At 41.6% G+C, this 14,873-nt stretch overlaps 1 protein-coding gene across 1 annotated transcript in view; it reads right to left on the reverse strand.

Annotated features, from left to right (window-relative positions):
* The window catches only part of ace (angiotensin I converting enzyme (peptidyl-dipeptidase A) 1), a 74,233-nt gene that overhangs the window by 14,858 nt on the left and 44,502 nt on the right, over window positions 1–14,873 (reverse strand). The window contains 7 exon segments of the mRNA XM_084322796.1: window positions 596–819; window positions 2,291–2,463; window positions 4,551–4,648; window positions 8,678–8,869; window positions 10,890–11,033; window positions 12,566–12,650; window positions 14,768–14,873. The exon segment at window positions 14,768–14,873 is cut by the window's right edge and continues 53 nt beyond it. Of these exon segments, the coding sequence (XP_084178922.1) occupies window positions 596–819; window positions 2,291–2,463; window positions 4,551–4,648; window positions 8,678–8,869; window positions 10,890–11,033; window positions 12,566–12,650; window positions 14,768–14,873 (1,022 nt within the window).

The following is a 14,873-nucleotide window of genomic DNA, read 5'->3' on the forward strand; positions in this document are numbered from 1 at the left end:
ATCCCTCCTAGCTACACACAGTCCTCATATCCCTCCTAGTTACACACAGTCCTCATATCCCTCCTAGTTACACACAGTCCTCATATCCCTCCTAGTTACACACAGTCCTCATATCCCTCCTAGTTACACATACAGTCCGTTTAACCTCTGCCCTCACCGTGTGACCTCTGCCCTCCGTGTGACCTCTGCCCTCCGTGTGACCTCTGCCCTCCGCGTGCCCTCTGCCCTCCGCGTGCCCTCTGCCCTCCGTGTGCCCTCTGCCCTCCGTGTGACCTCTGCCCTCCGCGTGCCCTCTGCCCTCCGTGTGACCTCTGCCCTCCGTGTGACCTCTGCCCTCTGTGTGACCTCTGCCCTCCGCGTGCCCTCTGCCCTCCGAGTGCCCTCTGCCCTCCATGTGACCTCTGCCCTCCGTGTGACCTCTGCCCTCTGTGTGACCTCTGCCCTCCGCGTGCCCTCTGCCCTCCGAGTGCCCTCTGCCCTCTGTGTGCCCTCTGCCCTCCGCGTGCCCTCTGCCCTCACCGTGTGCCCTCTGCCCTCCGCGTGCCCTCTGCCCTCACCGTGTGACCTCTGCCCTCCGCGTGCCCTCTGCCCTCACCGTGGTTGCTCTGCACGTCCTCCAGCAGCCCGATGCTCTGCAGGTGCCCGGGCGTGGCCACAGACAGGGCGAGCACGTCGCCGATGGCCTCGTGGAAGCCCGGGTTGGCCCCGTCGCGGAAGGACACGGGCTGGTCCTTGTACTGCAGGAAGTACTGGACGTGGCCCATCTCGTGGTGCACCGTGATCAGGTCGTCCATGGTGATCACCGTGCACTGCTTGATCCTGGAGGGGGGGGGGGGGGTCTTGTTATTTGAAAAGGAAGCTGATGTGCACACACACACACACGTATGAGACATACACACATACTTACGTGATACACGTACCCACATACACATATCTGAGACACACATTCATACATGCTCTCACGCACACCTACATATATCTGAGACGCATCCTCTCACGTGCACTATGGAGAAAGATGGCATCCCGATAGAAGATGCAGCACATACCTGCTCGCAGGTAGATCGGTCTACATGTAACGTATGTGCATCAGGGATATATGTGCACAATGTATAGTAATGTTTTTTTTTTGTAAGTGCTTTTTTAATTTCCATGTCAGTTGTTAATGTGTTTGTATGAGTCTCTTACGTGTTTTGTATGTTGTTACAAAAAAGAAAAAGACGAATCTTGGATGTTGCATATTATGCTGTGGAAAGATGTATTTTGAATATTGGAAAGATTTGTGCAAAAATATCAATAAAAAAAAATAAAGAAAAGGAAGCTGATGTGACAGAATTCACCATAGAATGATATAATGGTAACTGGTAAATGGTGCCTTTATATAGCGGCTTTTTTCCAAAGCGCTTCCCAATTTGTTCCTCGCATTTAGTGAAAGGGTTAAATGGCAAATGGCTGCTTTTTTATATAGCGCTTTTATCCAAAGCGCTTTACAATTTGTTCCTCACATTTTCACCCATTCACACACACATTCACACACCGACGGCGGAGGCGACCATGCGAGCTGCCAACCTGCTCATCGGGAGCAATTAGAAGTTAAGTGTCTTGCTCAAGGACACATCGGCACGCTGCCCGGGAGGAGCGGGAATCGAACCGCGAACCTCTCCGCAGTGTGGTAATGAAAGCGTTAACCCGTTGTAGTGTGGCACTGAAAGGTTAACCTTCTGTAGTGGGGCAATGAAAGGGTTAACCCTTTGTAGTGTGGTAGTGAAAGCTTTAACCCTTTGTAGTGTGGCACTGAAAGGTTAACCTTCTGTAGTGGGGTAGTGAAAGGGTTAACCTTCCGTAGTGTGGTAGTGAAAGGGTTAACCCGTTGTAGTGTGGCAGTTAAAGGTTAACCTTCTGTAGTGGGGCAATGAAAGGGTTAACCATTTGTAGTGTGGTAGTTAAAGGTTAACCTGCTGTAGTGTGGCACTGAAAGGTTAACCTTCTGTAGTGGGGTAGTGAAAGGGTTAACCTTCCGTAGTGTGGTAGTGAAAGGGTTAACCCGTTGTAGTGTGGCAGTTAAAGGTTAACCTTCTGTAGTGGGGTAATGAAAGGGTTAACCCTTTGTAGTGTGGTAGTGAAAGCGTTAACCCTTTGTAGTGTGGCACTGAAAGGTTAACCTTCTGTAGTGTGGTAGTGAAAGGGTTAACCCTTTGTAGTGTGGTAGTGAAAGCGTTAACAGAATTGGAACAGTGAACTAAAACACACACACACACACGCACACACACACACACACACGTGTCCCCTTCACCTGAAGTCCTTGCGGTTGTAGAAGTCCCAGGCCGAGGCGTGACACACCACCTTTGTTCCGTCGGTGGGCTTCTCCAGCATGGACTTGTCCCAGAACTCCTGGGGCATGGGCAGCAGGCCCAGGGAGGTGAAGAACCTGTCGGACTCCTCGAACATCATCGTGGCGTTCCAGCCCTGAGGGCACACAGGAGCAGGAGGGAGTTCAAGTTCAAGTTCAAGTTTATTTGGATCCCCATTAGCCACAGCAGTGCTGGGGCTATTCTTCCTGGGGTCCATAACACATAAAATACAGTTACAGACTTATACACTCACAACATTTACATGTCATACAGACAATTAAAACAACAATAAAAACCCTTATAAACTCACAACATTTACATGTCATACAGACAATTAAAACAACAATAAAAACCCTTATACATTTATAACATTTACATGTCATACAGACAATTAAAACAACAATAAAAACCATTATACACTCACAACATTTACATGTCATACAGACAATTAAAACAACAATAAAAACCCGAATCAAATTCATAATACAATATAAAAATATATACTTATGAATGAATTCATAATACAATACAATAATACCTACTCATAATTAATTCATAATACAATACAGCATAATATACTATTTAGCTTTTACATACATTATCTATGTTCATATCAGCCAATTATACAATATTTTTATAATATATCCCTATCAGACACATGCCTTTTCATCCATATATACCTATCTCTTTATCAGACACATACATTTTCATTTACGTACACACTATCTATTAGGGAATGTCAATTTCTTTGGTTGAAAATGTTGTTTTAGTGTTCAAGTTCAAGTTCAAGTTTTGTTTTGTTTGTCACGTATAAGGTACATGTACATTACAGTGAAATGCTTCGTTCTGTATGAGCCTCCTGAGATTGTGCTTCATACGGTAACAAAAGTAAAAGAATAAAGACCCCACACACACATAGGTAAAACACACATATATAAAACACACATACACACATACACACACACGGTCTATCTCAGCCCAATGGGTCCTAACACTGGCCCGGGAGCCGACTCCTTAACACTTTCAATGCCAACGACGCTATAAGTCGTTTGTTCATGCCGACCGTTCATTGCCAACGACGCGATATGTCGTTTGTTTTTTTTATTAGCGATTTGAATTCATATTTCATCAATCTAGTATCACGTTAGTGCTGCAAACTCTCTCTGAGCTCCATTGGGAAAATACCGCCCCCTATCGTCTCCCGGATGGTAATGCACGCATTGGAATGGACTCAATGAAAATGGATGAGAAAAGAAAAATCCGGAATCCACATTTTACTTCTCAGGCAAGTAACCCGAGCCCATCGGGACTCATTGTGGACCATCAGAACAGCGTGGAATACATATTTCAAGTATGCAGCGTTGGATCGATAAACACGATCGATATTTGGAATGGCAATCAGGAATTGGAATAATCTTTTTGGAGAACATCTGATCTGAGGTAAGGAATCTATTTTACCAGTCTTAGGATAATCAGAGCTATTTTCACAGAGATATCAGCGTTTGCCCTATGTGTGTGTGTGTGTGTGTGCTGATCAGGAAATGAGAGATTCGATTTTTCAGTTCGCTTCTCTAGCGTGCATAAGTACACATATACTATCGATAATCTAGCGTTTATTTGAAAACTATTCATAAATAGGCCGAAAAATGACAACGTTTTTTGTGTATTCCAGAATATTCCAGTAAAGGGCGATTATCATAGAATCTTTATATTTTCCTGAAACTTAAAAAAAAATAGCGATTTTCAAAATGGTATAAAACGGAAATGAACCGATTAAAAAACAATCCGTTTCGACAATGTTGACTGCAAACAAGTCATTGATAAGCGATGGCCAGATTAGACACATAGCCATAATTTAAGACATAGATTATGCGTTCACAAATGCGAGTGCTATATCATTGAAGTGGGTGGCGGCATATTCTGTTTTTATTATTTTCACTTGTCATTATTGTTGTTGTTATTGCTATTGTTGGTATTGTCAGTGTTATCAATGTCAATGTTAGCCGTATTGTAATGTCTTGTTCTATGTTTGAAAGAAAAAGAAAAGAAAAACATTTATAAAAAAGAAGAAAAAAAATAAAGACCCAATACTATACAAAATATACAATATTAAAAAAACGAAAGTACAAAATGCAAAAAAATTAGGTAGCGATGTAGAGCACATCCTTTAGTAATAAATAGTCTGTCTTTATGTTTATTCACCTGCGCCTCCATGGCCGGCGTGGCGTCCACCTGTGTGGCGTTGGGGTAGGGGATGGCGAAGTCCATGATGCCGCTCCACGTCTGGGCCCACATGTTCCCTGAGGAGGAAGCCCCAGGTCAGACACTTTACTTCCTCAGAGAATATTTAGATTAGGGCTGTCAGTTTATCGCGTTAATTAGATTAATTAATTACACAGCAAATTATCGCATTATGAAAATTAACTCAAAATGTATTAAATATATTTTTTTATTATTTTACATATATTTTTTACATATATTCCATAAGAACGTAGAATACACATTTACAGATTTTTTTTTTTAAATGGTCCATTTGCATGTTCTTGGTATCTGATTCTAGGGACATCTATGGATCTCAGGGAATGTATTCCCATTGTCAGAAATACTGTGTCTGTTACTAGGCTTGAGTAAATTGTAATTAACCAAATGAGAATATTACATTTTAATTTTTTAATTTTTTATCTTTGACTGTGAATAACACCATGCTAAAATTGACCTGACCTGAAAAATCTAAGCAAATGAATAAATGGAAGATGATTAAACAGAAGGTTTTGTAGATACAGTACTGAATTCTGCCATCCGGACACATGCAATTTGAAATATGATTATAGAATATAGAATATCAGGCCTAAAATGGTTATGCGATTAAAATGCGATTAATTAGATTAATTAATTACAAATCCTGTAATTAATTAGATAAAAAAATGTAATCGCCTGACAGCACTAATTTAGATTCTAGTGTATTGTAACTGTGACGACCCCCACTCTACCTGCTAATGGGTGAGTCTGCTGACTCAGGGAGCATGATGGAGTGGGTGGCTCGTTAGCCCAATTAGTCGCACCTGGGCAGTGAGAGCTGCATGTGCATTTATGTGTCCCTGTCTAACTCCCTCTGTCTGCTTTTCCCATCTCCCAGGAACAGGTTATCCACCACCCGTCTTGACCTTTGATATTGGAATACTAATACTTACACCACACGCACCACACCACACTTTTCACTCATCCACACACTGCATTTCATCACTGATTCTGATACATACATATTCGTTGTTTGTAATGAATTGTCTTAGATAGGTTTAAATAAATAAATTTAAAAAATTTAATTGCTTTCACGTGTGGACTCCCTGTCACAATTGACCCGTTTGTGACAGTAACCATATGTATTGTAACATATAATATAACTGATGGGGCATACATACCCTCATCTGCATCTTTGATTACACTCCTACTTGCTCATAGTCATATGCATATATTATATTCAGAGTTAATTGTATTGTTTACACTGCCTTTTTTTTACTTTTCTACTGTACTAAAATTGTATTGCCTGTATTTATGTCTTCTACTATTGCCCTGCCCATACCTGTACCTCCCCTCACCCCTCCCCCATGCTGCTATGATGCCTGAATTTCCCCAAGGGGATCAATACAGTAATATCTTATCTTATCTTACACAGCAGCAACACGTCATATTTCACCATAGAAAAAAGACATTTACGGAAGAGGGTTATCTCTGGGGCGACAATTGCACGCGAGGTAGAGAGGTCGTCTGGTAATCAGAAGGTTCCCGCTTTGATTCCCGCTCTTCCCGGGCAGCCTGTCGAAGTGTCCTTGAGCAAGAGACTCAACCCCCTAACTGCTCCCGATGAGCAGGTCGGCACCTTGCACGGTCGCCTCCGCCGTCGGTGTGTGAATGTGTGAATAAATGGGTAAAATGTGAGGAACAAATTGTGTGCTTTGGATAAAAGCTGCTCTATAAATGCACCATTTATCTTCCTTCCAGTGTTAACCCTTTCACTGCCGCACTACCAAATGGGTTATAAGTAACCCTTTCACGCCGACAATACAGAAGGTTAACCCTTTCACTGCCACGCGACAAAGGGTTAACCTTCTGTGGTGTGTTAGTGAAAGGGTTAAACCCAGCGGGATCTGTGACTGTGAGCCGCTCCGCTCAATGTCACGCTTGACGCCTCTGAAAAGCTCAATCAAATCCTGCCTAAACCCCCGAGAGCTCTGGGGACGCCTGGTGGGGGAGCTCTGGGGGGGGGGGGGGGAGTCCCCTCACATGAAAGGAGGACTTGCAGTGTTTGGATCCATGTTGGATTCCTTTGGTGAAGGATTTCGGTTGAAGTGTGTCTTGTCCGGTGACCTAAAAACTCGGTGCGCGAGCCGTGCCGAAGTCCGAACGTCACGTGTCAGAAGACGCCTCATGGGTGGTTTTACGTGATTCTATGATTCTGTGATTTCCACAATGTGTCATTTCCTTTCTGCACTTTATGCATTGCTCTTGATCTGCCAATTTTTTGCTCATTTTATGCCTGTCTTTTTTTCTACTGCTGTGAAGCACTTTGAGCTGCAATTCTTGTATGAAAGGTGCAATATAAATAGTTTATTATTATTATTATTATTATTATTATTATTATTATTATTATTATTATTATTATTATTATTATTATTACTATTATTATATCGATGGTGTCCCTGTGTGAAAATCTGCATTTTAGAGTTAATTATATTGTTTATATTTTCTCATATTTTTATATTCAGATCAAATTTGATTGCCTATATATTTATGTCTTTGTACTGTCTATCACCCTGCCCATACCTGTACCTCCCCTCCCCCCTCCCCATGCTGCTATGATGCCCGAATTCCCCCAAGGGGATCAATAAAGGAATATCTCATCTGTTCACGTGTAATCACGTGTAGCTTGCGTGAAGGAGGTATTGTGGTCGCGCGTGTGGAATCACGGAAGCGCGTGTCAAGCTTTCGTAAAAAGACCGTGGTGGAAAGTACTGTACTTAAGTACATTTTCGAGCTACTTGTACTTTATGTGAGTATTTTCATTTCAGGGAACTTTATACTTTTACTCCACTACATTTATCTGAACCCCTCAGTTACTAGTTACTTTGAAGAAAAGGAATTTTGCATGGAAAACATAATATATACCAAATATGAAGATTATACTTTCACATTTGAAGCCTGTCAACTTCCAAGAGGATGTAATCAGAGCAGCATAACTGGACCACATACCACTTTAATATAACCGTTAATCAGAGCAGCATAACTGGACCACATACCACTTTAATATAACCGTTAATCAGAGCAGCAAAACTGGACCACATACCACTTTAATATAACCGTTAATCAGAGCAGCAAAACTGGACCACATACCACTTTAATATAACCGTTAATCAGAGCAGCAAAACTGGACCACATACCACTTTAATATAACCGTTAATCAGAGCAGCAAAACTGGACCACATACCACTTTAACATAACCGTTAATCAGAGCAGCAAAACTGGACCACATACCACTTTAATATAACCGTTAATCAGAGCAGCAAAACTGGACCACATACCACTTTAATATAACCGTTAATCAGAGCAGCATAACTGGACCACATACCACTTTAACATAACCGTTAATCAGAGCAGCATAACTGGACCACATACCACTTTAACATAACCTTTAATCAGAGCAGCAGAACTGGACCACATACCACTTTAACATAACCTTTAATCAGAGCAGCAGAACTGGACCACGTACCACTTTAACATAACCTTTCATCAGAGCAGCAGAACTGGACCACATACCACTTTAACATCACCTTTAATCAGAGCAGCAGAACTGGACCACATACCACTTTAACATAACCTTTAATCAGAGCAGCAGAACTGGACCACGTACCACTTTAACATAACCTTTCATCAGAGCAGCAGAACTGGACCACATACCACTTTAACATAACCTGTAGAGGTCAATGGATACACAAACGTCATGTAAAATGTGTACTTTTACTTTAGATACTTAAGTAAAAGTAGAGAAGTATTTGCTATTGAATGTACTTAAGTAGAATTTGAATGGAGGACTTTTACCAGGGTACTCATTTATCTGAGTATTTCTACTTTTACTTCAGTAAAGGAACTGTTTACTGTAAAAAGCACATTGGAGATGCCTCTCATGGCACATTGTTCACAATGTGAACTTCTCACAGCCTTTGCTGTGAGGATCTGGAACGCAAATTGATGCTATTTCGGCAGGAAATGTCCAGCCACGGTTATCTGGATCAAACCCCTCTGTCTGCTCACGGGGCGTCTCGTCAAGCACTCACCCAGCAGGTGGGCGGGGATGGGGCCCTTCAGGTTGATGTGCTTCTGCCCGTACTTCTTGTAGAGCGCTCTGCGTACGTAGGCGTGCACGTTCTGATAGAGTGGCTCCAGCTCCTTCCACAGAGACTCCAGGTCCTCCTCGAAGGTGGGGGTCTCGTACAGGGAACGCCAGAAAGCCCCGTTGTCGTTGTGACCTGCGAACAGGAAGCACCAGGTGTAATGTGTGTGTGGTCACAGGGTAGCTGTCCTGTCCTCCGAACCCGCAAACCCTCCTCTCAGGTGGGTTCTCCCCTCCCCCAATCCTCCACTCCCACCCCCTCCTAATGTACGGTTTCCTCCCCCTTGTATGTATATATTTTCTGTTAGGATTTTCTGTTAGGATAACAGTACTGTATATTTGCATATCTTGTATGTCACAAATGTAACAATACTGTATACCTGCTGTATGATGTCAGAAATGTCAATTGCAATGGCATTCCACTGTAATGTACATGGTAGTGTAATGTCCCCCTCGTATGTATATATTTACTGTTAGGATCTCTGTTTAACAGTACTGTATATCTGTATGTCATAAATGTCATGATTAGATTAGATGATTGGATTAGATTTTTATATCTGTATGTTGTCTATGTCATTAATGTCATTATGAATTGAAAATGGGGGACCCTGATGTAAACAAGACGAAAGACTTTCTCTGGTCTGCATCCCCTTAACAATTGTGTGTATTGAGCCGTACTGTATTAAGTTTAAGTTTAAGTTTATTTGGATCCCCATTAGCCACAGCAGTGCTGGGGCTATTCTTCCTGGGGTCCATAACACATAAAATACAGTTACAGACGTATACACTCACAACATTTACATGTCATACAGACAATTAAAACAACAATAAAAACCCTTATACACTCATAACATTTACATGACATACAGACCATTAAAACAACAATAAAAACCCTTATACACTCACAACATTTACATGTCATACAGACAATTAAAACAACAGTAAAAACCCTAATCAAATTCATAATACAATATAAAAATACAAAATTATACAATATTTTAATAATATATCCCTATCAGACACATGCCTTTTCATCCATATATACCTATCTCTTTATCAGACATACATTTTAATTTACGTACACACTATCTATTAGGGAATGTCAATTTCTTTGGTTGAAAATGTTGTTTTACCATGATTTTGAAACGGCATTTACTATTCTCCTGCTTAACATGTCTGGGAAGAGAGTTCCATTCCTGCATACCACGGAACATGACAGTTCGCTTCATTGCATTCGACCTCACTTTTGGAAGTGTAAAACCTCTATTGTACCCATTCTGCAATCTGTTAATAAAGTTTTCAATCAATCAGGTATGTTATGTACCACGGCCCCACCTGAAAAGGTTCCAATCCCGGTGGCAAAGTGGGGGCTTTAACAGTAAAGTGCAATAGTAATATACAATGTACAGGTGACTAAACTGGGTATAAAATATATAAATGAGTACTACTGAGTGTAGTGCTAATCAGATGTATGTACAGAGTTGTAGTATTAATATGTACAGTGATACAGGTATAAAGACACTATGGTAGTAAGTCATACTGGCCAACAGCGTAACTAGTAAGAGTATTCATTCATTCATTCATTCATTCATTCGTTCATTCATTCATTCATTCATTCATTCATTCATTCATTCATTCATTCATTCATTCATTCATTCATTCATTCATTCATTCATTCATTCATTCATTCATTCATTCATTCATTCATTCATTCATTCATTCATTCATAGGTAAGGGATATGTATATAAATATAGTATGTAAAAAGGATTATATGCAGGTGTGGATAGATATATATGGTAAGACTAAGAATATATATATATATATATATATATATATATATATATATATATATATATATATATATATATATATATATGCAGTATATACAACAGTATTACAGTATGTGCTATCTATCATACATAGGTTATATGCAGGTGTAAGAAGGTATATAGAAGGATTATATGCAGGTATATTCAGACAGATATGGATATATATATATATATATATATGCGGTGAATATAAATATATAAATATTGTACATGCTATGATACAGAGTTATATGGGTAGACTATAGTATGAGGTAGGTAGTAGGAAGTAGCCTAGTTGAGGTAGGACCTTTACTTTGAAAGCCGCACTTTTACTTTGAGGACCGTACCATTGGAGACGGCAGCTTTGTTGGCTAGCTCCACGTATCTCTTGTAGTCCTGGCGTAGGACCCTCCCAGCGACGTCCCTCCAGCCCTTCCAGGCGAACAGCAGCTCGTCGTAGTCCCTGGACTCAGCCATGATCTTCTGAAGGTCTGAAACCATTAAACCAAGCACCATCTTTTTGAACATTCCAGCATCTACAGTGTTTCACTTATAGAACTCCAGTGGTTGAATGGGAACAGGGTGGTAGTGAAAGCGTTAACCCTCTGTAGGGTGGTAGTGAAAGGGTTAACCTTCTGTAGTGTGGTAATGAAAGCGTTAACCTTCTGTAGTATGGTAGTGAAGGGGTTAACATTCTGTAGTGTGGTAATTAAAGCATTAACCCTTTGTAGTGTGGTAGTGAAAGGGTTAACCTTCTGTAGTGTGGTAGTGAAAGCATTAACCCTTTGTAGTGTGGTAGGGAAAGGTTAACCTTCTGTAGTGTGGCAGTGAAAGCCAAGGGTTAACATTCTGTAGTGTGGTAGTGAAAGAGGTTAACCTTCTGTAGTGTGGTAGTGAAAGGGGTTAACCTTCTGTAGTGTGGTAGTGAAAAGGTTAACCTTCTGTAGTGTGGTAGTGAAAGTGTTAACCTTCTGTAGTGTGGTAGTGAAAGCATTAACCCTTTGTAGTGTGGTAGTGAAAAGGTTAACCTTCTGTAGTGTGGTAGTGAAAGGTTAACCTTCTGTAGTGTGGTAGTGAAAGTGTTAACCCTTTGTAGTGTGGTAGTGAATAGAATAGAATAGAATAGAATAGAATAGAATAGAATAGAATAGAATAGAATAGAATATAAATACTTTTATTATCCCGAGGGAAATTTGACACTGCAAATCGCTCAACATTAAACATTTAGACAGAACAGGTCACGAATAAGAATAACAAAACAAATCAAATTGCCTAAGATAAGAGTAGAATAAAATAGAATAAAAATGGAATAAAATATACAGTAAATAAATACAGTCAAAATATACTGAGGTCTACGGTAGGTGTAATATTGCACAGTGCTGTTTCAAAAGTAAGAGTTAAAAAGGGGGTTAACCCTTTGTAGTGTGGTAGTGAAAGGGTTAATACTAGGCATGTTAGACTTTCTTTTGGCAATGGGAGTGGGATTATTCCTTGATCCTCAACATTAGGGCACACGTATCTACTGTTTAGGCCATAGTTTACTGTATCAAAAGATATTTTAGTCTGTTACAGTTTCTGTTCTGATCTAGTCAGCAGATACCTTTTGCTTTCTAAAGATACTGGATGGACAGTAGCCTATTGATTGTAAAATAACGTATTATTTATTAACAGTAATGAATATGAACTTGGGGAAGTGATTTTGTTTGCAGGTGATTCTGTTGGAAGAAAGTTGAACACTGTGTTTGAAAGAATTGTTAAGGGTTTATTGTAATAAGAGGGTAGGACCTGATAAGCATCTTGGTTCTTCCTATTCCTTTTCGGAGACTGTTTTGTTTATAATTGTATCTTACTTTATAAAAATGTCTGTTTCACAGCAAATAAGATAGATATTTTTTTACATAGTTATTTCTTGAATTCATAAGATATTATTACAGAGGTTCAGCTTATGTGATGGTCTTTAGGCGAATTGGCAAACAAGAATATCTGTTTCCATGGACATGTGCGTATTGTTGCATCCCCTCACCTGGATCCAGCGGGTGACAAATTCCATCTCTGCACACCTCAGCAACGCTGTACTTGGTCTCCATGTTGGACAGGAGAGTGTTGTACTGAGGCGGTAAAGAAGAAGAAGTCTTTACTTATCATGCAGATGAACAGACACATGCGAGATGGGCAACACACAGGAACACACACACATGCATTGGGTCGCCGATGAAAGGCCTCTCATCGCTTGACCCATCCCGTCGTCCTTCCCCCCCCCCCAGGGGCAGCCGGGAACAGACACGGGCTGCGGCGTGGGGCCGCGCCCCGGGGACCAAGTGCTCCTGTCCGTCTTCGTCAGGGACACGACAGCGTTAGCGATCTGTTCTGCGTGTTTTCCGTTGGGTTTATCTCTTTTTCTGGAGGAGAAACCCTTGCGAGCGCGGGGAGAGAACATGCAAACTCCACACAGAAAGGCCCGGGAGATACCCCCACCCGGGTACCTGGCAACCCGGCCCCCAAGCGGGAATCGAAGCCAGGACCTTCTTGCTGTGAGGCAACAGTGTTAACCACTACACCACCGTAGGGAGAGAGCGTTAGAGCCAGTGGCGGCCGCTGGGTACTTCGCCACTAGGGGCGCTATACCAAACATTTTGCAAATGTTTGGTAAAAAAAGCCCAACACAAACACGCACAGCTCTCTCTCTCTCTCTCTCTCTCTCGCTCTCTCTCTCTCTCTCTCTCGCTCTCTCTCTCTCTCTCAGATGATGTCAGATCCATTCAATAATAAACACATTTGTAAAGCTCGTTATTTTAAACAAGTTACCATTCATTGTCTGAGTGGTTATGTCCCACATGCGGCGAAATTAAAGAGAGAGCGAGAGAGCGAGAGCGAGAGCGAGAGAGAGAGAGAGAGAGAGCATTTTAGTAAAGTTACATTTTCAACAAGATTGCTGCTATTTAAACACTTCATGGAAACGGGGTAACGTTAACCTTATGTCGACTGTAGTATTGTATGACCTCGACATAACGTTTAAACGTTAACGTTACTCCGTTTCCATGAAGTAATTATAAAAGTGGCCAGCTAAGATGACGGAGCTAACAGCTAGCAGTAGCTGTAACGTTACAACGTTATGCGGCATCAGTAGACAACGTATCATGTATTAAACTAGAGTTAAGATCGCTAATCTACCTTGTTGTTGGCTTGTTGATAAAGTATATCCATTCCACTCCATGGCATTGTCCATCCAGCCTGTGTTGATGTCCATCCATTGTCCGCATCCATATAGCTTGTTGTTAGCCAACAAGCTGTGTGAGTGAAGAGCTGTGTCTTTGTCCATTTCCGCCTCGAACAGCCTGCAAACTACCTGGCGTTCTATCGCCATGCTCTAAGACAAACTCTAACCTTAACCAACTTTGAAAGAGTGCCTAAGCTCAGTGTAGTTGCTGTTGTTGTTGACGAGTCGACTGAACTGCTGTTGCTGTGTTGCATTCTCTCTCTAAGCCAACCCGAGAAAAAACTGGCATCGCGTCGGCCAATCAGAGAGCGTCTCCAGGAAAATGCGGCTATGGAAATTCTTCACGGAAGTTCACGCTGCTGCCTAGACCGCTTCAAATCGCGCTCGGATTCCAACATAATAGTCATATTTCAACGCACAACGCCGTATGCACTGATTGGCTGTGACGGAGACAGCGATCAAACTGTGACGCGCACTCAGAGCGCTATCGCTTCTAGCCCGGGCGAGAAATACGAAAAAAAAAAAAAAAAACATCACTTCCTGCTCATGAAAACGATGTTTTTTTAATTTAGATAATAACGTTATATTGTGCATTGGAAATACAAACATACTTAAAATGAGTAAATATTATTCATTTTAAACATGTTTATATTATTTATAGGGCTATAAAACACAAAAACGAAAAAGTTTTATTGTCTTCTTCTCTGATTTAACAGCAGCTGGCCAGCAGGTGGGTCGGCGCCCCTGCGCCCCTAGTGGCGAGCCGCCACTGGTTAGAGCCCTCTGAAACAGAAACACTGACTGAAACAACAAGTCCACTACTAGCCGACGTCCATTGGCCATTTGGCCCGGGGCGAGAAACTATGAAGTCCACTAGATCTGGACTCAGGTCAGTTGATCTGGAGTCAGGTCGGCCCGAATGCTCAGGTCAGTTGATCTGGACTCAGTTTCGGCCCAAATGCTCGCTGGGTTTTTATTTGTCATATTTGTCACACGAGGCCTCCCTACCTCTTCCAGTTCCTCTGCGGGAAGTCCCGCCCTCTCGATGTCACTCAGCTTCTTGATGGTGCGCTTGATCGAGCCGTCCTGGAAGTCGGTGGTGTCAAACTGACGG

Source organism: Notolepis coatsorum, assembly GCF_963971535.1.
Source record: "Notolepis coatsorum genome assembly, chromosome: 10".
Taxonomy (NCBI): domain Eukaryota; kingdom Metazoa; phylum Chordata; class Actinopteri; order Aulopiformes; family Paralepididae; genus Notolepis; species Notolepis coatsorum.